At 37.1% G+C, this 26,967-nt stretch overlaps 1 protein-coding gene across 1 annotated transcript in view; it reads right to left on the reverse strand.

The window, feature by feature from the left end:
• Abca13 (ATP-binding cassette, sub-family A (ABC1), member 13) overlaps positions 1–26,967 on the reverse strand; it is a 394,418-nt gene that overhangs the window by 7,866 nt on the left and 359,585 nt on the right. The window contains exon 59 of the mRNA XM_013024383.1: positions 24,863–24,955. Within this exon, the coding sequence (XP_012879837.1) occupies positions 24,863–24,955 (93 nt within the window). The remainder of the gene's footprint in view (positions 1–24,862; positions 24,956–26,967) is intronic.

A 26,967-nucleotide genomic window follows, 5' to 3' on the forward strand; every position in this document is an offset into this window, starting at 1 on the left:
CATAAATATATATACATACTATTTAAAATTCTTTCAAAATGATGCTCCGTTTGACTCTGAACACCTCCAATCCTAGTAAGAGAAACTGAAATATACAAAAAAGAATACATAGAAGAACTATATATTCTAGAAATTTCAAGAGAAAATAGTTATACATTTTTAAGTATATATCATTCTTAAAATTATATATTTTTAAAACTTCAAGAGAAAAATATTCCCCAAACAGACTGACAAATTGCTTAGGCCCTTTCTAGTTGATTCAATAAGATGTCTGGACATCCAGTTATAAGTGTATGTTTACTCAACAATTAAGAAAATTTCTGTAAAATGTAAACTTTCTCAATTAAACAAGAATCCATATTAGCTTTACTTTCTCATACATGATATATTTATAACAATTCTCTAAATCTTATGAATGATTTATTTAATCTCTGTACTAAGAATTAACAGCTTCAAAATAGTCATTTATTCAACATTTCAAAATATTCCTTTATGTTTACATCATTTGTATAGTCAGCAGTGACACAAAGATTATCTGCTCATAGGAAATATTTGACAACTTTTTGAGATGGAACCTTCTAATATTACAAATATTAAGCTTATCATAAATGACAAATGTTAAACTGTAAGTATGAACAATGCATACACATAATGGAATGTCATCTATTACAGGTATATTTTTTTTTAAAAAGAGACACTTCAAGAGCATAGGAAACAGAGTTGGCCAGGCAGCTAAAATAACATTTCTAAAGAATCAATTATAACTTTATCTCAGAGACCTAAGAAACATTACAATCCTAGGTTTACAGCTCTCCGCTTATAAAATAACTTCCTTAGGAGCCAGTGGCTCTTGCCTATAATCTTAGCTGCCCAGGAGGCTGAGATCAGATAATCTTGTTTGTAAGCCAGCCAGGCAGACAAATTACTGAGATTCCTATGAACAATAAACCAGCAAAACTCTGGAAGTGGAGATGTGACTCAAATGGTAGAGTTCTAGCCATGAGCGAAAAAGTTAAATGAGAGCACAAAGCCTAGTCCAAAAAAATTAAACACACACACACACACACACACACACACACAACTACCAACCCTACCTGTAAAAAATTCCCTCAACATTAAAATATACAAATTTATTATTTATGACAAGCATGTTTATTCCAGCCTCAGTCACTAAAATATCTATAAAGAATTTTTAATGATGAGATGATTTGAATATTATAATAAGTACAAAATACAAAGTAGAAAGTATGGACAGTAAAATGTTATCTAGCAAATACTTGTATGAAAAGAATTGGGAGAAATTCTAAAATGTTATCTAAGGAGAAAAATAGTCTTGTTATTGGTTTTCTCTTAATCCTATTTTGATTTAAAAAATAATGTAGATGAATTGATCAAGAAAATGTGGTACAGTATATATACACAATGGAATTCTATGCTTCCATCAGAAAGAATGACAATGCTCCATTCATAAAGAAATGGAAAGACTTGGGGGAAAAATCATATTAAGTGAAATAAGCCAGATCCAAAGAAACATAAGCTCCATGGTTTTCCTCATTTGTAATAATTAGTATATATCTAGGATAGTCCTAGCAGAGGATCAAAATAGCTCAATAGCTATGTACATATGAACATATAAAACAATCCTAATCAAAATGAACTCCAAGACATAGAAATAAAAGGGTTTTGTTGTTGTTGCTGCTGCTGTTCTTTTTAGTGTACTGTGTGAAGTTACTTCTTTTTTCCTTTTGTTTTTTTCTTTTTCCTTTTCCTTTGATTTATCCCCAATGTCACTGTTTTTTATTTTGGTACCCTGTGTCTTTTAAAAAAATTATTGTGAAAATACCATACAGAGGGATTACAATTACATTGGCAAAGTAATGAGTACGTTTCTTATCAAGCATTGTAGCCTCCTCCTTTGTTTCCCCTTCCCACCCACAGCCAGGCCAAAGTTGTAAAGTTCATTTTTTCAACATTACAACTTGTACATCTCATTGTTGCAATGGGTCCACCTGTATCAAAAAAATCTTGATCCTATGTCTTGTATATATGTTTTTATCTGATTTGGGAAGGGAAAGGAAATAACCAAATGGTGAGACAAAGGACACAGGGTGAACCAAATGCAACAGTGATGTGCACAAGACAATATGTTGGAAATGAACTTCACGACTTGGGGTGGGGGGATGGGACAAAAACGAGAGAGGGGATAACAATGTTCAACAAGAAATGTACTTACTGCCTTACTTACATAACTATAACCTCTCAGTCAACAACACCTTTAAAATAAAATTTTTAAAAGCATAATACTATTGGATATAGAGCAAAAAAAATGTATGTGATTTTTACCATTTGCATATGCAATTTAGAATGCTTGTGAGGGTTATACATCTAAGTTATTAACATAAAAGGCCTCTGACCAACAACAAATAATAATTTTTAGGAAATAGTGTGAGACAACTGGTCCAACATTCTTTCTGAGGAAGAAATCATAATTAAGACAGCTTCAGTAAGTCACTAAAGTTACCGGATCAAATGGATAGATGACAGGACTTAACAATACAAAAAAAACTTGATCTAAGTCTCTCTGCACCTAAAAGACCTATTTTCCTCCTCCTTCTCCCTTTTTCTTTTTCTTTCTTTCTTTTCTTTCCTTCCTTCCTTCTATCCTTCCTTCCTTTCCTCCCTTCCTTCTATCCTTCCTTCATTTCCTCCCTTCTTTCTTTCTCTCTGTCTCTCTTTCTTGGTTTCTTTCTTCTCTGTTTGTCTTTCTTTGTGCTGGTATTGGTACTTGAACTCTAGGCCTTCCACTCTGGCTTGGCTTTAAGTTCCCTTAAGGCTGGTGCTCTACCACTTGAGCCACACTTCTACTTCTGGATTTTTTTCTGGTTAATTATAGATAAGTCTCAAGAATCTTTCTGACTTTGGATCACAATCCACAGATTTCAGACTCTGGAGTAGCTAGGTTTACAGCTCTGAACCATGGTCACATGACAAGAGCTACTTTCATAAATGATTCCACCAGACACAAATCCAGGTTTTAGAGCTTGGTCAATGCTTCCATTAGGAAGTAAATTGCTTTATAGATGATCCCATGGAATCCAAGCCTCTTCGATGAATTTGTTCTAATACAGTGTGATAGGACTTGTTCTGAGTACTGGAGGGTTTCTCCCAGATCTCTCTTCAGGTTCTCATAGTTACCCTATTTCTCTTATAAATCTATTATTTTCATTTGCCTTTCCTCACAACTTCCACTGTTACTGAGAGCAGTCTCATGCTTTAAGTTCTCTACTCACAGCTACAAATGGGAAGAAATCAGAAGTTTTCTGTTTTGTGGCTTCCTTCTTTTTTCCATGCATTTTTATTGTTATAATGTTAAAATGCTAATGTACAGAGGGGTTACAGTTACATAGGTCAGATAAAGAGTATATTCCTTGTTGAATAATGTCACCCCTTCCCTCACTCTCCCAGTTTTTCCCTCCTCACAAGTTTAGCTCATTGTCCACATAGTACCTTGTGAGTTTGTTCATCTTTTATCCCTCCATTTCTATGCCCCACCTTACCCTCCACTTCACTCTCCCAAAGACAGATAAACAAACCAGACAAAAGGCAAAGAAAACACAGACAGCAGCAAAGAAAAAACCTCTTTTTTTCATTTCCTGGAACTTAATTAATAAATATTATACTTTTGTGTTCCTCTCCTAAGAATATCCTCCTTTGGGCTCACTGTGTGTGAATACCTACAGACCTGTATAATTTATTATGTTCCAGTGTATATTTTAGTGGCTTCCTTCTTATCCAAGGCAAAATCCCTGACCCATAGCTCTGAATGGCACATCCACATTAGGACCTGAGTGCACATCTGTGAAGAGAGAGCTGAACCTTTTGGTTTTATCAGCTTGTTTCTCCCATTGGGATCCGGGGTGAGGAAAACAGGAATCCCACTTCTCACCTAGTTTAGGGTCTCTAGGTTGTAAAGTGGGCCTGGGACCCAAAGGGAGCTGGTCACCACTCAGCTGGACTCACTAGCAGAAAATACCCAGAAGCAGGAAAAGAAATGGTGCCATACTTCTACTTTGGGAAAGATTGCCCATTCATGGGGAGCAGGTGGACCCAGAGTTTCTGGACACACCTGTATAGAGTAAAATTTCTCTTCCCCTGAACTGGGCGATAGGAGGAGAGCAGCACATCTTGGTTTGAATGGTGAGGACTTGGTTGAAGCACAGCCTTTGAAAATGAATTTTAGATGGAGATTCTAAATGGAAACTTTTATATAGTAGTCACAGGTTTCCTCGAAGATGGGTTTGCTGAGTTACTTATCCACATCCTTGTGGGAGTCTGGCTTTCACCTGTCAGTAACATCCCTCTATGTCCATTTTATGCTGATTACCCAAGTAATGAATCCAATATAACTGTCTACCGAGAAAGCATGGAGGCAGTTATGTCAATTTACACATTCCTGTGCCGTACTGAGGGAAAGCAGATTTTCTTTGTCATAGTTCACCTGGTTTTTAATTGATGTTTGGAGGGACTCAGATTCATGTTGAAAAGATTCACCCACTTAATACTACATGTTCATTCCTCAGCCATCACGAGAGTCTTTCCTATCTTTGGAGGATTGGGGAAAATGTGCCTGATTTCATACTAGTGAGGGCCCAGCGTTTCTTGTCTCAAGAGTTCTGTGAATTTCTCATCTGCCATCGTGTCTGTTTGTCCTACCTGCATGTTTTCACTTGAGTGTGTGCTCTTTGGCCTCAGAAGCCTGTTCTGTCAAGTTGAGCTTTCCCTAAATACATTTTTCTCAGGAATTTTGTGAATGTAGTATTTTCTGGTGTTTTCAATATGGAGCTGAAGAAGGACATAATTGGAGAGCTCTAGTGTCCATCCACCTGGCCTTATCCCCACATTTCAGGGTGCTTTCTCTCTGAGCTTCCCTAAGCGCAGACCACCCTCTTTCCTGCCACCATTATGGTCCAGAAATGTATGAGAATCTGCCTTTATTTTCTTAACAGTAATAAAGATACTACTCCTTAAGGCAATTGCTCTCTGCAAAGACAAGTTTGTTTTTTCTGTAGTTCATATGGAATTATTTTTAAATGTATATTTTTATTGTAAAGATACTGTATAGAAGGGTCACAGTTATGTGAGCAAGGTAATGAGTCCATTTCTTATCGAGCATTGTTACCCCCTCCTCTGTTTTTCCCCTACCATCCCTTTTTTCCCCACCTCCCCAACTCCTCCCTCCCCCCCCAAAGTTGTAATGTTCATTTTCAACATAGTGTCTTGTACATCTCATTGTTACAATGGGTCAGTCTATATCTTTGTTTCAGCATTTTGTTAGTTCCCTTCCCCTCTCCAAATTAGAAAAATGTATATACAAGATGCAGGACACTGGAATCAAATACATTGACAACAGGGGTTATACCATGGGGGAAGAACAAACAAAGAAACAAAAAAAATCACATAGTACATTATAAATACATTAAAAAGAAAACCAAGAAAAATAAAATCTCAAGTCCCTATCTTGGGGTTCCTTTCACTTAGCATCAGGTTATGTGGTCATATGTACATAGATTTTGACCTCTCTTGTTAAGCATTTACCCAAATGATCACAAACAAGACCATACTAAAATTATCAGCACAATTGTGTTTGTCACAGCATTATTCACTATAGCTAAGATAGGGAACCAACCCACATGCCCCTCAGTAGATGAATGGATCAAGAAAAATATTATATATATATATATATATATATATATATATATATATGAATTCTATGCCTCCATCAGAAAGAATGACACTGCCCCAGTTGTTAGGAAATGGAAAGACTTGGGGAAAAATCATATTAAATGAAGTAAGCCACACTCAAAGGAACATAGGTCCCATGGTTCCCCTTATCTGCAATAGCTAGTATATTTCTAAGACATATGGGATTATTTTTAAGCAATTTGACTCCTGTACATTTATCCAATAGATCAGAAACAAGGGTACAGTAAAGCCACCAGCATAACCATCATTGCTGCAGCACTATTCACCATAGCCAAGATATAGACTTAGCCCAGATGATCCTCAATGGACAAATGGTTCAAGAAAATGTGGTATATATACACAGTGACATTTTACCGACCAGTTACAAAGAATGATATTGTACCATTTGTAAGGAAATGGAAAGATTTGGAAATAATTATATTAAGTGAAGTAAGTCAGATCTAGGGAAACAAAGGTTTCACATTTTCACTCTTTTAGGGTAGCTAGAATTTGCCTATAAATCTTTAAGTAAATGCGTTGGGTGGTATGCAAGTTGTTACAAATATATTAACTGAAATATGATAGGCTTGGGGACAACCCAAATAATGTAATTCCTTAGAAAGACAAGGTCAAAGCTCAACAAAATAAGTACTAGGAAACAGGTACTTGCAGAGGGGGGTAGGGAGGGATGGATCTAATGGGAGAGGGGTGAAGAGAAGGTGAGGTGGGAAATGCTCAACAAGAAATGGACTCATTACCTTACTCATGTAACTGTCACCCTCTGTACAGCATCTTTACAGTAAAATAAAATTAAAAAGAAGTTATTGTCTATACTACAAGATTAAAAGAAGTAAAGGAAGAGTAGGTCAAGGGGGATGAGAATGTTGGAAAGGGTGACACTGAGAAAGATGCATTGTATTCATAAACTTTTTTCTTAAATGGCAACGCCTTCGTACAAAACTATGTAAAGTTAATTTAAAAAAGAAAAAGATTTTAAAACAAGGTACACATGGGATCTGACTAAAGTCTATAGAGGCTAGATGAGAGATCGTCCTAAAACACCATGTCCCCATAGAAGCAAAAATCCAGAGTGAAACGAATTAAAGTGTATTTGCTTAGTGTCTATTGCAAGCTCCCATGTCTGTGCAGGTGACTGCTGGTTGTGAACTAGCTTTAAAGGTGATCATTTCAATGATGATGCTTTCTTCTTCTGTTTTGAGATTCTCATAAAACCAAAAAAACAAGTGTCCTTGGTTTCTTCCATGGGGAGACATTGTTAATTACATTGATGGGCTCAGAGAGAAAAGAGCAAGAGGAGAATGAAAACTTCCGATGCTGCCTTTGCAGGGGACTGTGGTGTGAGAACAGCTGGGTGGCGGCTGCTGGCAGGTGTTGTGAAAAGACCTGATATAGCTGGAAATTGTAAACTTCCTCTGGAACTGTATCTTCTAAAATTGAGAGATGCAGTCCAGAGGAGTTTGGTAGTATTTTCATATTAGGGCCTATGGTCTGTTGCTAAGATTCAGTGGTGGTTGTGTAGGATTGCTAAGGTGTAATAATGCTGAGTAAGGTTCTTCTTCCTGCCTTCTTGCCTCCCTCCCTTCCTTACATTGTTCTTTGCATATGGCTTTCTAGTAAACAGAAGTAGCCAACTTAGTGAAATCACCTTTTAGCTTCTTAGAGTCTCTTTAAGATTCCATAAGGAAGAGTGCAAATGCATGAGATTTTGTTTTGCTTCTTTTCATTAAAATCAATTTATTTCAACAATGAAAACACTTTAGTAACCCCTCTATGCTCCAAACTAAGCTGTCTGCTGTTACTCCAGATGGATTTCATGATGTCAGGATTTTAACTTCACAGGTAACCATTACATTACATGTCAATTTTCTCTTTAAAAGTGAAAGAAATGTGAAAATGAAATTCCTAGTTGCCCAAACTGAGTAAAATCGCTCTTGCAAGTGTCAACTTTAAAAGACACCTTTTATCTATTGAGATTCCAGGGTATGTCTGAAATGAAAGAAAATATTCAGAAGCAACCAACAGCAAAGTACAAGAAAATAAAAGAGGAGCGAAGACTTAGAGCTGTCAACTACCACCTGGAAACAAAATGGTCTGCATGATTGTGTGACAGGTGGAAATGATATCATGCTAGATATGAGGTAATTTTTTTTCTTTCTCATTGATTGTCCTCTTGCTTAAGCTTTCTAGTCATTCTTTCTAGTCATTCTAGTCCTTAGCAGGCCTTAAAACTCATTTGTACATGACTGACAGAACATGGTGTATACTTCTCCTCTGCTTCTGATTTGCCATCCACAGCCATTTGTTTGTATTGATAATTTGTATAGCCTATGATAAATGTACAAGTAGACCTTGGGAGAAAAATAGGTTCCTACTATTAGAAGGAAAAACCAATAGGATATACTATTCCCATTAAACCAAACTCTCAAGGAGTTTGACTAATTCATATTGTTACTGTATCAAATCAAAACTGTCCTTCAAGGGCTATTAGAGGAAGTTGTAAAAGGCTTGAGTGAAGCAGCTGATTCCACAGAGGATATCTCATACCAGTGAGCACATGGGACAAGGTTGTCCTGACCTGAAGGCAGAGGCTTCCTTATCCAGAGTAGGACCACCACTCAGAACATAGGAAATTAACTGGAGTGATGAAAGAAGGAGACATTTTTTTTACTGTGCCTAATTTGTTAATTAAACTTCATCATGAGTATGTCTAAGTAAAAATATAATAATAGAGTTTTGTATATCCCTAGGTTCAGGCATATCCTGGAGTCTTCCCTCTATGGTCAAGGGGAATCTACCAGCTTCTATCTAGCTGAAGCAATAAGACAAGAAAATAAATAAAAGGCATCCATATTGAAAGGGAGAAATAAATCTGCTACCCTCTGCTGATGGATAACATAATTGTATGTACAGAAAATGCCAAGAAACAAATTGTTTAAATAGGGATATATATTGACCCATTGCAACAATGAGATGTTCAAGACGCTATGTCAAAAAAACGAACTTTACAATTTAGGCTGCGGGGAGGGGATGGGGAGAGGCAGTGAGGTGGGAGGTAGGGAGGTGTAGCTGAGGAGGTGAGAGAGAAGGGATGATAGGGGAAAAACAAAGGAGGAGGCAACAATACTGGATAAGAAATGCATTCATTACCTTGCTCATGTAACTGTAACCCCTTTGTACAGTATTTTCAATAAAAAACTTAATTAAAATAAAAAAGAAAATGCCAAGAAATATGCTAATTTTAGAGGTAATAAGAAAATTCAGCAAAGTTGAAACATATAGTACCACACACTAAAATTAACTATTTCTATATACTTCCTGTGCACTAACCTAAATTAAACTAAAAAAATCATTTTCCAATAAAACAAATAAAATAGATAAATTAACAAAAGAAGTGTAAAATTTATGCTATGAAAATTTTAAATACAGTACTGAAGGAAATTAATGATCATTTAAGTAAATGAGATGACCTATTGTGTTCATGAATTAGAAGAATGCATGTTCTTGACACGGCAATACTGTCCAAACTGATCTACAGACTGAACACAATCCATGTCAGAAATCATGATGATTTCTTTCAGGAAACTGAAGCTGACTCTAAAGCTCATATGGAATATCAAGGCATTCAGATTAGCCAAAACTATTAGAGAAAGAAGTATAAAGCTTCTAGATTCACTGGGCTTCAAAGTTATTACAGTAGTTATAATGATGCTACCATAGTGACTATGGAACGCACATGTGAATAGATGGATTAAAACAGGAAGTTCACATGTAAACCTTGGGGATTACAGTCAACTTACTTTTTTCAAGGATGTCAATACCACTCATAGAGAGAAAATAATCTTTTCTCCCCAAAGTGGGTATTGGCAAAGTAGATAGCCACATGCAAAAAGAATAAAGCTGAGTTTGTATTTCACACAAAATTTTACTAAAAGTTAATCAAAGACTTAGATATAAATGCCAAAACCACAAAACTCTAAAAGAAAGTATAAACATACATTTTCATGACTTTGACTTGCAATTGATTTTGAGGTATGACCACAAAAATATAAATGAGAGGAAAAATAGATTCACTGGACTTCATCAAAGTAAAAAACATGCTTGTGCTTCCAAAGTGTGAAAAACAAGTCACAGAGTGGGAAAAAAATCTGATAAGAGTTTATATCTAAAATAAATATAAATGCCAAATGGAATTTATATTAATAAGCATAAATATATTTATGTATTTAAAATACATATAATATGCTATGCAGCAGTGGCTCACACCTGCAATCCTAGCTACTCAAGAGGATGAGACTGGGTGAATCACAGCTTGAAGCTAGTCCAGGCAGAAAAGCATATGAAACTGACACTAATTAATGAGGAAAAAGCCAAGTTGGAGCCAGGCTGGAGGTATGGTTCAAGCAGTAGAGCACAACCATGAACCAAGAAAGCCAAGTGAGAGCCTTTAAACCTTGGTACACATAATATATAATACTTAATATAATGTATATAACATAATCCTACAAACTATAATATGATATATAGAATATAATATAAACCTACAAAGTATCAGAGGGATTTATATAAATACATATATGTAAAATATTTATATTATTTACTTTACATATTTTCCATGTCAATGTATTTATATTAGTCTTCCAACTCAATTATTAAAAGAACACAACATAAACATGATCAAAGTATATAAGTAGGCAATACATTTAAAAAAAAAGATGGCAATTCATACATGAAAAATGCTCAAAGGCCAGTGGACAAACACAAATCAAAACCACACTATGATCCTCCTTCACATCTACTAAGAGCGCTAATGAAAAAAAAAATCAGGTAATAACAAGGGACACAGAGGTGTCAACTGTTCTCACACACTGACGATGGGATTGTAAGGTGACACTGACGATGGGAATGTAAGGTGACACAGCCAATCTGGAGAACATCCTGGCAGCTCCTCACAAAGTCTCCACATCACCCAGCAATTTCACTGCAAGCAAGGGGAACATGTCCACATGCAATACAAATCATCCCTCCCCGGAAAAGTACTGATACATGCTATTTCACAGGTAAATCTTAAACTACCGAGCATTGTCAAAGCAGCCTTTCCCAGAATAATACACACCTGATTCCATTTACTTTATGCATTGTCATTAAGAGATAGATGAGTCTCTGGCAGAAGAAACAATCTTGGTTAGCTTAGATTCATGCAAATAGGAGCACAAAGGAGGGGCAGCTGAAGAAATAAGCCTCAATGTGAAATGGTGAAAATGGTCTATAATCAGCTATGGAATATACATACATCCAATATAGTAAAAACTATTAAATTATATATTTGGTACAGATGAATTGTGAGATATAAAGTATATCTCAACAAAATTGCTAAAAAGGCAAGGCAAAGATGGGCCACAGTTTTAATAAATTTGTTACAAGATGGTTGTAGGTTGGTAGGATGTAAATATAGCGACAATCATTTGTTCTTTCTGACATCTGTATCCTTTGCACAAGATCAAGGGGTGTTCCTGCACTGTGTAGGAACATCACGCCTACACTTTTTTGTGGAGACAAACTATGTTACATTATGGGTGTCATGTGCTAGCAAACCATCTTTGTGCACCTTCACCTGTTGATTTTCGTGCCATTATCTTCCAGACTCTGATTTCAGAAGGAGGATGAGTGACAAGTAGAATAGCTCTGCCTGTTTAGCTATCTCCGGGGACCCTGAAGATTGTTGAGGGTGAATGACAATCATTTTAAGCCGCTGAATTTTGATGCACTTTGCAGAATTTTTGTAACACACTTTGACTGGTACACAGGATTCTTTTAATTAAGGTGGGAAAACATTCAACTTGTAAACAATGTTGTAAACTATCAAACAAATGTTGAGGATTCATGCAGTTCTGTGCAAATGAACTTGAGCTTGTGCATGTGAACCTAAAGAAAATACATTTTCCAAGTCCTATTTCAGATTCATTTTAAACATGAAATATAGTTCTGACTAATAGGAATCATAATCCAATCCAATCATATCCATAGTCAAATAGTTTCTATGCCACATTTATAGTTAAGTCTCCTATGCTACATTTTGATATCAGTATGACATATTAATTCTAGGCAGGCCAGGGTGCATTTACACTAAATTTGGCTTTCCAGCAGAGAAGGTGACAGTAAAATATTGCCGAGGCCATGACAGCAATTAGGCCTGAATCACATTCCTGATAGTTCTGTTAATGGAGATGTTGAGTACAGACAGACAGAGCCACACAGAGCCCTGATTGCAAATGCAGCAAGAAGCATGAATAATGCAGACTGTTTTTGAAACAAAGCAGGCTTCATCTTGTCTGGAGATAAATGGGGTCTGAGTAAACATCTTTAACTAAGAGGCAAATTATTATCATTAACAGTGGATGCTCACTAAGCTAGATGAAGCTGATGGAGCCCAAGGGCTTCCAAGGGCCTCCTCCAGTTCCTCTTTGAGAGTGTATCCAATCATAGCACCTTCAGAAGGAATTAATACTAAGTGGAGCTCCATCACAAGGCAGGAGGTTACACTGGTTCCTTCCAAGATTCATTCCGTTCAACAAATACTCTGTGTCTATGATCTATCAGGCACTGCCCAAACGTTAAGAATACATAAATAAGCAAAAGCAAAGGTCCCTCTTCAGTGTTCTTAGGCAGAGGCAGAAAATGACAGGTAAAATAAGGAGTGCTGTGGTCTATTTAGATACATTCAGGAGGAGCAGATAAACCATAATGAGCAGGGATGTCAGCCATTTTAACATCTGGCATTAGGTTGCTTCATTTCTAATCATCACATCTGCATTCAAGTGAGGAAGGAGGAAGAAAGGAAGGAAAGGAGAAAGGGAGAGGAAGGGAGAAAGGGAGGGAGGGAAGGAAAAAAGGAAAACATGACCCTCCCTACAAATTCATATCCCTCCAGTTGTATTGCTCTGACCACATGAAGCAGCAGTGAATGCTGGGAATGTGGTCCTGTTCCTGTGGGCCATGCAGCCAGCTCACCTGCAGGCTTCCTTTTCTCTTTCATGGGTAGAATGGATGCTGGAAAGCTCTGCAGGGATGACAGTTGAGCAGCAAACCAAAGGAGTGAAATCACTGTGTCTTTGGGGAAAGAACTTGGCAGTGGAACAAGGCCTAATACTTAAGGTAGAAATATATTGGGAATAGTCTTCCATTTATTTTTGAAAGGCCACACAATGTGTGTTATTGTTCTCACTGAAGAAAAACATGGCTACATTTAAGGGGTATTAATGCTTTCAAACTTGTTCAACCAGATTGAAAACCAATGTGGAGGTTCCTCAAAAATTAAACATAGCACTCCTTGTGATTCAAAAATTCTACTCATAGTCATTTATCTAGAAGATTACAAATCAGAATACAGTAAAAACCATCAGCACAACCAGGTTTATTATAGCACTATTCACTATAGCCAAGGTATGGAATCAGCCCAGATGACCATCGGTGGACAAATGGATAAAGAAAATGGGAAATATATATATATATATATATATACACACACACACACACACACACACATATACATAATATATATACATATACATATCGATTAGAAAGAATTATATTTTACTATTTGTAAAGAAATGTAAATACTTGGAAGAAATTATATTAAGTGAAGTAAATAAGGTCCAGAGAGACAATGGATCCATGTTTTCTCTTATATGTAGAAGCTAGATTTAGCTTATAAATTTGTAAGTAAATATGTTGGATGGTAAGTGTATACAAATTAGCTGAAATATGGCAGATTCAAGGGAGATTTCAAATAGTGTAATTCCTTAGTCAAAATCAATGTTCAGCCAAATAAAACACCAGGAAGTGGTTACTCAAAAAGGATGGGTAGGGTCTAGGGGAAAGGGATAATGAATGAAGAGGAGAAGAGTGGGAGAATGAAATCAAGAATCCAACATATAACCTACAAAATTAAGAAGAATAAGGAAGGGGAAGGATGGGTGGAACATTGAGAGGGGCGATATTGATCAAGGTATATTGTATTCATACTACTTTGTTAAATGACAACTCCATTATACAACTACTTAAAGATCATAGTGAAAAGAAAAAATACATTATTTTCCAAGAAAAAAAAAGAAGTAGCTAAGGGAGGTCTGGCTGTAAATCTGTCTACCAAAGTATATGTTCGCTCAGAATATTTATCAGTCTTCACATTTCAGTATAGACAAAGGTAATAGAGACTGAATCAGTTAGATTCGCTCTAACAAACTTGGAGTGAAGAAAATGTACTTTAAAACCTCTTCTGGAAGATGGTTTGCCGACATACACCACATTCCTGTGTCTCTGAAAAGCAGAAATAAACCATCAGATGCATGTTTACAGGGAATAGCTGGAAAATTCATAAGAGGGAGACACCAAGGACTAGAGAGATAGTGGTTAGGAAAGAAAATTAAAATTTAATCTAGAAAATATTCTGTATGAGTGTGTATACAAAAATAAAACAATGAAACCTGTAGAAATTGTTTCAAGAAGAAAAAATAGAAAGGAGGTTAAGTTTATTTGGGGTATATTATACATATATTACTGTAGTATATAGTTATGTTATCAAATATTATGTATTATATAATGTTATTTATGGTATATAATTATATCACATAGTTTTATAGTGTTATAATAAATATTATAGTAAAACTCCTTTCTACTACTAACCTGTTAAAGTATGTTAAAAATAGATATTGAGGGGCTGGGAAGATGGCTCAGTGGTAGAGTGCGTGCCTTGCATGCCTGAGGCCCTGGGTTTGATTCCTCAGCACCACATAAGCAAAAAGAAAAAAAGCCAGAAGTGGCGCTGTGGCTCAAGTGGTAGAGCGCTAGCCTTGAGCTGAAGAGCTAAGGAAAACGCCCAGGCCCAGAGTTCAGGCCCCACAATCGGACCCCCCAAAAAAAATAGATATTGATCTTTAAAATTGTCTTTTCAATACCAACTCTGTGTTTGGGACTGTCTGTCTCACTTTGATCTGTCTCAGTTTTCCTATAGTAAGGTGGTCTACTAGTAGCCATTTATGTCATGAGGTTTAAATGGAAAATGCATTATAAAATATTTGTCAAACGGCCTCTATTAAGTAGTGATCAAAATAAATGCAGTGGCATGGATCTGAACTCTGTTCACTTGACTTCAGAGTTTTTACACGTTGGTTCAAAACTTTGATGAGATCAACTACCCATCCCCATGTTATAAAATGACAAAATTCACCCTAGTCTCTGGCTTTCCTTTCCTCTCCTTTCTGCTGTAGAGAAAGTACACAGGGACAGATCTCAACAGCTCTTCTTCATGGTGGCAGCCTTCTAGTGCATCCAGTGAGCATACTCAATACCCAGAACGCCTTCTCTTTCCACACTTTCCTGTTTCTTTTTTACTTGATCCTATATTTTTCTGCAGCGTTTCCTACATCATTGCTATCTTCTCCACTTGCTCTAGCAGCAGCTGACTTGAGTTCACCTTATTTAGCTCCCTGCTAGAGAACAAAGACAGCTTTTCAAGAGGCCATTCCTTCTCTCATGGCTTTCTTCTATATCCCAAATTTTTTTTAACCCAAGAATTATAACCTCACATTTGGGGAGTTGATCCAAAATGTATCTAGAAGTTCATGACCCGCTATTCAACCTTTACCCCATTTTCAGCCAATCTGTTCCTAACTTGTGTTATATTTTCTTGTGTCCCTGTGGCTGATACATTCCTAGCTGACACCTTGTGTCTCAAATGCCTCTTTGTCCATGAACCTGCCCATGCCAAACTCTCCTTTAAAACACTGGATTTGCACTCTTACTTTACCCAGCCCTGACCCTCATGTGCACTAAAGGCAATCTCACCGCATTTCTAGCCTTTCTTACATATGTTTTATTGGTGTGGCTTACCCGTTTCCAGCCAGCCTCATACTTATTTACCACTCGATCTCTGTCAGCTCACAGCACTGCAGTGGTGGCTGGTGATCTAAACTGAGGTGCGTCACACAGCATTGTATTTCCCAGTCCAGTAGAGTTATTTCCACTGGGCTGCACTGATTCATTTAGTATGTTTCTGTCTGATACTATACTCTGAATTTTTTGAACTCAGGAATTACATCTTTGTCATCTCTAATAAGGGAGCCTTATAAATGCATGTGGCTTCAAAGGTATCACTAGTCTGAACCCCTAACAAAGATGTCCAACATCTAAAACAGAAGCAGATCCACCATTCACCATAGCCAAGTTATGGATACATATGAAAACAATCCTCCAATGGACCAATGGATCAAGAAAATGTGATCTATATATAGGGAGATATAGAGATGCATACACATACAAATACATATGTATTTACACACATATACACATATGTATGTGTGTATATACATATATGTGTGTCCACCCGTATATAATGGAATTTTCTTCATCCAACTGGAAAAATGTTACTGTCATATCCAAGGAAATGGGTGAACCTGGAGGAAATGATATTAAGTGAATTAAGTCTAGCTCTGAGAGACAAAGGATATGTTTTCCCTCATATGTGAAAGTTAGATCTAAATTATAAACATATATCAATATATATGTGTCAATATATAAATAAAGGTCATGCATATATACACAAACATACCAACTAAAGTACAGTAGTGCTGAGGAATATTTCAATGGTGTAACTCCTTTGAACAACTCACAGCTCAGCAAAATGAATACCAAGAAGGTAGGAAGGGAATTATAGAGAGGGAGTAGATGAATAGAGAGAGGAATGATGGACAAATGCAGTCACAATATTCAATAGATATATGTGAAAACGGAACTAGGAAATTTGAGGGGATAAGTGGGATTGGGAGACATAGGGAGAATGATGAAAGGGATGACATTGATCAACATGTGTTGTACTTACAAGCTGACCTGCTGAGATGCAATCCCTCTGTACAACCACTTAATGATAGTAACAATAATAAATAAATAGATAAATAAAATGGAAGCAGTTACTGCACTTGTATTTCCTATCGTCAATCTGGGTGAAAAGCAGTCTGCTTATTTCTCACAGAAAGTATTAGAAAATGAGAGCAGAGATTTTCTTTTTTGTGAGTAACAGCTCTGGGAGGCTCATGATCTGTATTTTCAAGCCTAGAGGCATCCAACTGAAATACCCAGCAGGAAAAGGGTGTGTGAATCAGAGTCTCCTCCTGGGTAATTATGTGAGAACAACATTAATTTTTGTTCATGCCACACAATGGTGAGGAAACAAATGAGATGACAAATTACACATGTCAGTTGGGGTGAGAACATGCCAAGGATGTGGGCTCAGTTAACATCTCTCCCTCTCTCTTTCCCTCTTTCTCTCCCTCTCTCTGTCTCTGTCTCAATAAAGTTTACCTCTAGTTAAGGGAATGTGGGAGTTAGCAGGAGCAATTGAAGTATATGATTCCTAAATACAAAGTAAAATGTAAAGAAAAGCAATTCAGAGCCTCATCATTCCATATGTCTGATACCATTAAATAGTCACATGTACAAATTTCTCCATTTGTGAAAAGGACATAAATGTTTCACATTATCTATTTTATTTTTAATAAGCCATCTCATTATTTGATAACATAATCTCTTCTTTTTGTAGACAAAAGAAATGCAGTAGCAATTTCACATTTAGGGACTCATGCTTGCTCATTTTGCTTGCTAGGCTGGTGCTCTACCACATGAGCCATTCACGTAGGCCAGCTTTTTACTGATTGCTTTGGAGATGGAGTCTTGTGGACGTTTTTTGGCCTGTGCTAGCTTCAGACTACGGTCTCAGCCTCCTGAATGGGAGATCTTTTTCTCTAGGCAGATTTAAGCATCCTTCTTCAGTCGGTTCAAATGGCAGAAAAGCAAACAGATGTAGCCTGAAGCTGTTGTTGGCTTTCAAAAGGCGGGTTCTGAATGTACCCATTGTGGTAGGTGTGGATATACATATTTATATGTATGTGTGTATATACGCATATATACACATATACACATATATACATATATGTGTGTATATATACACACACATATATATGCATGCATATAGGAAGGAATTTTACTCATCCATCATATGTAGAAAAATGAACCTGGAGGTTAAGTGAAGTAAGTCAGGCTCAGAGAAAGAATGACCCAATCAAGGTTAGGAGCCAGACTTCAGAGAGCTCACTGAACATTCATTTTTCATGTTCCACAAGAACAAAACCTAACTTTATTGAAGTAGCAAGTGTCCAGCTTAAAGTCTAAATACCTGATATTAGCTCACAGGGAGGGAATCAATAGAATTGAAGTGTGAACTACTGAATGTGCTTAGGTTTGAAGAAACAATTTAACAATAGATATATGGCTGGCATGTACACCTTTTGGGTTTCTGTGTTCCCTCCCCCTGTCTGCTGTATAACTATGGGTGGAGCAGTGGCAGCCATTTTGAGACAACCCAAATGTAAAAACTAGAGCCCCTGAATCAATGTCAATAACCAGATTTATCTGGTTTCTCACTACATACAAAAATGAATGTTAAAGCAATTAAATATGCTTAAATGGCTATCCTTAATGCTGTTGTACTCAAATAAATACAGTTCATCATTTAGTTTTTTTAAAAAGTGTTCAAAATTGGAAACGTGGGAGCAGAAAACCACTTGCTGAAGGTCTCAGAAGGAAAGGAGATCGTGTTTTTATCTAATAGATGTATGGTTTAGGGGGGATTTCTTTTTCAGAGTGAGGACAAAAGGAAGAAAATGGTGAGAAATAACTAGAAAATTGTTAAGATCATATCTGGCTAATAGGTAGCTTCTCCTGGCTGAAGAAATCAGACATTATGTATTAAACATGCAGTGATGGAGTCTTGATAAGATTGGAGAAAATGTTGAAACAGTGAAGACAATCCACCAGGGAATTAGCAGGGGAACTAGTTGGTATGACTCAACCTCTGGCTCTGGGAAAGTGCCAGAATGCTCAGTCAAGCCTGTGGGCTCTGGAGTCACTGAGTCTCAGCTCCTCCCTAAGCAGGCTACCCAGTTCATGTTGTGTTCAACATGGCTCATCATGAAGACACACATTACAGAACAGGTGGAGCCAGCATGCTGGGTTCAATTCCCACCTTCCCCAATTTCTAAATAATCACTTGAGGACAAATACGAATAGAGTGGAAACAATGGCTTGACTGAATTGATTGAATGGCTCACATCAGAAAGATCTCTCCTGCCCTTGCTTGATATGTCCACAGAGCTTTGGGTATATGTACTTTGGAAGTCAATCTATTATTATCAATTACTAGTAGTACTAGTATCTTTAAGTAGTTTTACAAGAAGGTTTCAATTCAACAGGTCAGTTATGAGTACAATGGATCTTGATCAATGTCAATCAATTCACTGATCAATGTTCATTCATAATTCTCCCTGGCTGCATTCGTACCCTTCCTCTCTTTATTTGCCCAACCCACTAACCTCCCCCCTCCAGAACAGACATCTCATGTTCCAGCTTCCTAGCATCTATTTTGTTAAACTGTAGGTTAGCTGTCCAAAGGAGCTACACCACTGATATTCTCTCCTGAGTGGTCGGTAGTATATGAACTGACAAACCTCAAAATGTTTACCAACTCAATAACAGCACTTCAATAACCAGTTGAAAATACTCCATTCAGAACATATTATACCCAAGAAGGGGGAAGGGGCGGAGGACACAAGTCCTTTAGCAAAGTCTGAGTTCTCTCCTTGCCCTCTAGTCAGCAAGGACACAACTCCACATCTGTGGTCCACATTCCTGGCTTCACTTCTTTTAAGCAAGTATTTCTCAGCCAAACATAGCTCAGAGCAGACCCTTGCCCCCAGCCTGCTTTGACCCATGGAAAATCTCAACATTTAGGTCTCACTTGAAACTCAGGCTCTCTCCCCAATCTTGCGTTCTTCTTAGATGCTCTTCTCTCATCCTAACCCTTCACCATTTCTTTGTCATTTTCTCTCTTTTCATATTCCATCAGCCTCAAACTACAAGACCCTCATTGATTCCAGTAATTCTCTACTGAAACCTGTCATCAGCTACAAGCTTAGTTGAGTTCTCAGCATGCTGTTGTTCCAAGTCATTGCTTGCATTTCTAAGAATTGATTCTAACTTAAAAAAAATGGCAGTTCTGGGATTTGTACTGAAGGCCTTGTACTCTTTTCTTTTTCTTTTTTTCTTTTTCTTTTTTTTTTTTTGTCAATTGTGGAGCTTGAATTCTGGGCCTGGGGACTGTCCTTGAGCTCTTCAGCTCAAGGCTAGCGTTCTAGCACTTGAGCCACAGCGCCACTTCCAGTTTTCTGAGTGGTTTATTGGAGATAAGAGTCTCACTCAATTTCTTGCCCAGGCTGGCTTTGAACCATGATCCTCAGATCTCAGCCTTCTGAATAGCTAGGATTACAGGCGTGAGCCACCGGTGCCTGGCTTAATGTCTTGTACTCTTTTTATTATCATTATTATTATTGTGAAAATACCATACAGAGGGGTTACAATTACATGGGCAAGGTAATGAGTACATTTCTTATCAAGCATTGTTGCCTCCTCCTTTGTTTCCCCTTCCCATCCCTTCACATCCTCCCCCTCCAACTCCCCCTGCTCTGTTCCCCTCTTTCCCACCCCACCCCACCCCCCTAGCCAAAGTTGTAAGGTTCCTTTTTCCTTTTTCTTTTTCTTTTGGTCGGTCGTGGGGCTTGAACTCTGGGCTTGGGTGCTTTCCCCGCGCTCTTCAGCTCAAGGCGAGTGCTATACAGCTTGAGCCACAGCACCACTTCCAGTTTTCTAGTGGTTTATTGTAGATAAGAATCCGACGGACTTTCTTGCTCAGGCTGGCTTTGAACTGTGATTCTCAGATCTCAGCCTCCTGAGTAACTAAGATTACAGGTGTGAGCCACCGGCGCCCAGCTTAAAGTTCATTTTTCGACATAACGTCTTGTACATCTCATTGTTGCAATGGGTCCACCTGTATCCATATTTAAACAATTTGTTTTTTCCCTTCCCCTCCACAAATTATACCAACATCAAATATAGTGAAAACAGGAGTTCTATCGTGGGGAGGGACATACAAAGCAACAAAGAAATATCTTATAAAAATGTTAGAAACAATAGCAAGAAAAAAAAATATTAGAGTCCTTGTCTTGGGGTTCATTTCACCTAACATCAACTTATCTGACTTTTTCTTCTTGTCTCAGACATATACTAGTTATTTCAAATAAGGGAAACCATGGGACCTATGTTTCTTTGGGCCTGGCTTACTTCAGTTAATATAATTTTTCCCAAGTCTTTCCATTTCCTAACAAATGGGGCAATGTCATTCTTTCTGATGGAGGCATAGAATTCCATTGTGTGTGTGTGTGTGTGTGTGTGTGTGTGTGTGTGTGTGTGTGTGTGTGTGTATTTATATACCACATTTTCCTGATCCGTTCATCTACTGAGGGGCATTTGGGTTGGTTCCATATCTTAGCTATGGTAAATAATGCTGCAATAAACATAGTTGTGCTGGTAGCGTTGGGATGGTCTTGTTTGTGATCATTTGGGTAAATGCCCAAAAGTGGGATTGCTGGGTCATAGGGGAGCTCTATGTGGAGTCTTTTGAGGAACCTCCATACTGCTTTCCAAAGTGGTTGAACAAGTTTACACTCCCACCAACAATGAAGTAATTCCCTTCTGTCCACATCCCCTCCAGTATCTGTTGTTATTAGAGTTCTTGATTATAGCCTTTCTAACTGGAGTGAGGTGGTATGTCAATGTTTTGATTCGCATTTCTTTTATGGCTAGAGAGGTCGAGCATTTCTTCATGTGTCCATTGGTCATCCTTCTTTCCTCTTCAGAGAAGCTTGTCTTTAAGTCTTTAGCCCACTTATTTATTGGGCAGTTGTTTCTTTGAGGATTTGTTGTTGGGGGATTTAAGTTTTTGAGTTCCAGGTATATTTTAGATATGAGACCTTGTCTGTTGTATGGCTAGTGAAGAATCACATGGTTATCTCAACAGATGCAGAAAAAAGCCTTGTACTCTTATATCTTGCTTGTTGGCTGGCATTTAACAACTTGAGGTATGCCTCCATCCTTGCTTTTCCACTGGTTATAGTGGAGACAGCTTCTCATAGACTTTTCTGTCTGTCTGGCCTTCCCCTGTGATTCTCCACATTTCAGCCTCCTTGAGTAGCTAAATTACAGAAGTGAGCCACCAACCCTGGGCTTTGTTTTGGCTCCTGCAATGTGCTAGGGTCAGTACTGAGATGGCCAGTCAAGCAGTTGCCACTCTAGTCACATACAATCAAACACAAGCAGTCAGTAATCATGGCCAGGCTATGGCCTGTCCTCAGTGTACTCAGCCATATTCCCTCCTCATGGCTGCCCACAGTGACAGCTGAGAAAAGGGACAGAGAGGCTGTGGGAAGGCCATGCTGGGCAAACCAGAGCAGGGCTCTTGCTTCTGCTCCAATGTCGCTATCTGCAGGAGCCTAGCAGGGTCCTCAGCACACAGCACTCAGGGTCCCCACTGAATCCGTCTATGCTGAATTTCTAGAGGCAGGACACAAGACTGAATCATACTGAGGACCCTCAGGAGGGAGGCAGTCTCTTCTATCCCAAAACAGCACCAGCAGCCATGGCAATGCTTACAACTACTTGCAGAGTTGTTATCGACAGTCTCTAAGGAAGAGACTCCTGTCCCTACCCCAGAGGCCCTTCTACAGGAGCACTTTCTTCTATGGTACTTGGTGGATGTGCATGGAGCAAGAGGGCTGGGGAGGAGGAGGAAGGGTCATCCTGCATTCTCTCCTCCACACCAAGGCCTGCATAATGCTGCCGCTCACTGCTGCTGATTCCTGCACACACTATCCTTCATTTCCTAACAATATTATGGAAACATCTGTAGTCATTATAGGTTTGCTTATTACAGAAACATACAAATTTCATAAATTGCTTTTAAAGCGGTATTAACTTCATTGTTGCAGTGAATAATTCACAAAGCAGCTTGAATGCAGAGCATTGTGTTCTCACTTGGCTTTCTCACTCATGGATGGCATTTTACCCTTCAAGCCATGCCTCCGCTTAGAGTTCTTTGCTGGTTAATTGGAAATAAGTCTCTCAGATTTGTCTACCTGGATAGGCATTAAACTACAATCCTTAAATCTCAGCCTCCCGAGTAGCTAGGATTATAGATGTGAGCCCCTGGTGTCTGGCAAAAAGATAGCTCTTAGTATAGTTACATAGTTCATATGCTCTAATAATATAGATATAGGTTATATAACTATGTTATATATCAATTTCTAGGTGACCAAGTCTTAGAGGCAAGCAGACACTCTCTAAACTGTGGGCCAAGTCCACCCACAGGATAACTCTAGGAGGTGTCTTGACTCGCTAACTTTTGTAATCCACTTTAGTATGCCTGATGAAAGTCAAGTAACTACACTTCATCATAACTTACCCAACTACACAACTGACAATTAACAAATAAAACAAATCAGAATAGACAATATAATAGACCATAAAATTTCAAATAAGCAATCACAAAGGTTAGAGAGTATGAAATATTATTATTATTATTTTGATGATACTTATTAAAAATATTTTCTAAGGTTTATCCAGAAAGTGGTTATTCAAACTCCCAAGCAACAGTAACTGGGATAGTCCTAGCCTAACTCTAAGACACTGGAAATACTATGTTCACTACATCATATGCCATCTTGATCTAAAATATTACTAATACTCTCCATAATGTAAAACTTTAAATTCTATCTATCTAAACACACACATACACACACACACACACACACACACACACACACACACACTTATTAATGAACCTGAAATTGAGAAATCTAACTTCAAAATGTTGAAGAAATAGCCAAGCACTGATGGCTCAAACTTATGAGCTACTCACGTGCCTGAAAACTGCAGTTCGAAAGCCACTCCAGGCAGGAAAGTCAATGAGATTCTTATCTCCAATAAACTACTAAAAAGAAAAAGAGCTGAAAGTGGAGCTATGGCTTAAATGATAGGGCATCAGCTTTGAGTGAAAAAGTACAGGGACAGAGCTCAGGCCCTGAGTTCAAGTCCCAGGACACACACATACCCACACACACACACACACACACGCATGCACACATACATGCATGCATAACATACACACATACACAAACTGCTGAAAAAATAAAAATCAATGATATAATTATCAACATAAACAACTATATAAAAGTTATGGCTAAACAACAAATTAGAGCAAGTTAAAAAATAATTCAGGAAATTCCAAAAACAAGAGTTATAATCAGGACATAAAACTGCTCACAGAAACTAGTAACAAGATCATGCATTATACTACCAAAAACAAATGGTAAAAAGATGTGGAAGGATAATTAACCAGGAAGAGATCTGCTAGATTTTGAACGTAAGAGTAACATCTTGATGCAGGGCACTGACATGAGATACGGTGGAGAAGGGAAATAACAAAATGCTGAAAAACAAGGATACAGGATGATCCATTGTAACAATGAGATGTACATGACACTATATAGAAAACAAATTTTACAACTTGGGTGGGAGGGGGACTTGGGGAAGGAAGGGATGGTAGAGGAAAAACAAAGGAGGAGGTAACAATGTTCCATAGAAAATGTACTCATTACCTTACACATGTAACTGTAACCCTTCTGTATACTATGTTTACAGTAAAAAATAAAAATAAAAAAGAGTAACATCATTAGTTCAAATGAAAACTAATCACAACACTCTTTCTTGTCTTAAATGTCAGCTTCTTAATATTTCTTGACAGTGTTTGATAAAATGTGGATACCAATTCACTGTGGCTGAGAGTTAAGTGGACATTTTGTGTATAAAGGGGTCATTTCTCATCCTGATTTTATCATCACCCTGCAATGATCTTATGCTAGCACAGGTACAATGTCCTGGAAAGAAAGCAAAATGTTTTATGGAACCCATCTTAGAATTACTGTGTCTTTTACTTACTTATTATTATGGTTTTGTAAATACTCCCTTTAATTTCTTTGGGATTTTACCTCCTATTACATGTCAACAGGTAATTTTCCAGACTAAAGCACCCTCAGTTATAATTGCCTCAGGCCAGTGATTTGATAGGAAGTATTTATAGAGTAAAGGAAGCTCAGAGTACCTGTTTTTAATGTGTTGAGGGGAGCCAAGACACTTAAATTTGCCATCAACCATTATGGCCAGCCTGGTGCAAAGGGCTTCACACTCTTCCATGCTGGGAGGAAAGAAAATTAAAATATTAAAATATGCCATGTTCTAAAAAAAACAAAACCTTGTTTTACACTCTAGAAAGAAATGGAGGCAAAAATATCATGAGCACAAAATATTCAAATTAAAATAGATACCAGGTGACAACCAAATAAAATGTTTCCAGTCAATTACACAACTTAAAAATAATCATTAGAATTTCTATGTACCAGGAATACTAGTAAAAATTACATATGGGAAAGAACTATTCCACAATAGCACAAAAATATGAAATGATCTTACCCCAAAATGTGAATATTTTATGACAAAAAATAAAATGCTTTCTCGCAGACAAAAGTGAAATCTTAAAACAACAGGAAATGGGGAAAAATTATATTAAGTGAAGTAAGCCAGACTCAAAGAAACATAGGTCCCATGGTTTCCCTTATTTTCAATAATTAGTATACTTCTAGGATAATCTTATCAGATGAGCAGAACAGCTCAATAGCTCTGTTCATGGACATGGACACAAGAGGATGTTCTTTGTTGTTGCTGTTTTTAATGTACTACGTGAATTTTTGTTTCTTTTGTATGTTCTTCCCCCTATGGTATATCCACTGTTGTCACTGTATTTGATTTTGTTACCCTGCTATTGTACATGCGTTTCTTTAAATTAGGGAAGAAAAGGGGAACAACAGAATGGTGAGACAAAGGACAAGAAGGAACCAATGCAACAGTGATATACCCAAGACAATATGTTGGAAATGATATGTTACAATGTGGGAATGGGGTGGTGAGGAGGGAAAGTAGGAGAAACATGAGGGAAGGGGAAGTTGGATAAGAAATATATTAATTACCTTCCTTATGTAACTGTAACCCCTCTATCCATCACATTGACAATAAAAAAAAACAGGAAAGGGCATTTTAAAATGAAAAGAATGAAAATTTTAAAAATGAGAAAATTTATAATATGAAAATTAAATAGTGTAAAATCATAGTAAACAATAACAATAAGCATATGTCTAAACTATTAGTAAATTTATTACAAAAGTATAAAAAGACATTATACTATAACAGTAAATAACAATTTAAATTTTACAAATATATTTTGATTTGTGATTATGATGTAAATTATAATGTAAGATTATTTCAATATATTTGTTATAAAGACTTATAATTCATTATTATCATATGAGTTATATGTTATAATGAATCAAAATACAATCACACCATGAGAAAGATGGCTAATAATTAAAATATACATCTTTAAAATTATTTAGAGGAAGAAAATTGTTGAAAAAGTCATGAAGGAAGAATATTCCAAAATGCATAAATATTTGTTAACAACCAAGGGAAAAATTAGATAATTCATTAAATAATTGCAAAGCCAATAACATCAGGGGTCAGGGAAGAGTCCCCAAATGAATCAAGCTTTATGCATAAATGATTGGAGAGTAGAATCATGCTTTCTAAGCATAACTAAAGAGATGGTTGATATACATGACAATAAAAAACTACAAGCTTCTAACAAGGGAAAACAATACCTAATATTTAAACCAGTAGAGGTTGGGGTACTCGTAGCTCAATGATAAAGTGCCTTTCTAGTGCATGTTAGACCCTGATTTAATCCATGCCCAGCACTGAAAAGAAAATTACACCAAGAATAACAGTAGGGTTTCTATACTTACTACAAAGTCATATGGGATTTAAAAATAAAACAACATAAATTCAATACATAAAAGGAGGAAATGACACACAGAAAAATTCAAAGAATTACTCATGACTAATAAAAATACTAACAAATTATAAACTTAACCATAAAGTGAATTTATTTTAAAACTATTTTCTAGCCAGAAAGGCTTTTATCACATATACTTTCTTTTTTCTATTTTGTACTGGAAATTTTCTGTTTCCTTATCACATTCCTTTTATAAAAACAATGATTTCTCAAATCAATAAACAATACTCAGATAAATACACATGATTGTCTATAATTCTAAACAAATAATCTCATATACTGACAATGGAGTAAAACAGCAT

The sequence above is a fragment of the Dipodomys ordii genome, unplaced genomic scaffold (genome assembly GCF_000151885.1).
Source record: "Dipodomys ordii isolate 6190 unplaced genomic scaffold, Dord_2.0 Scaffold76, whole genome shotgun sequence".
NCBI lineage: Eukaryota > Metazoa > Chordata > Mammalia > Rodentia > Heteromyidae > Dipodomys > Dipodomys ordii.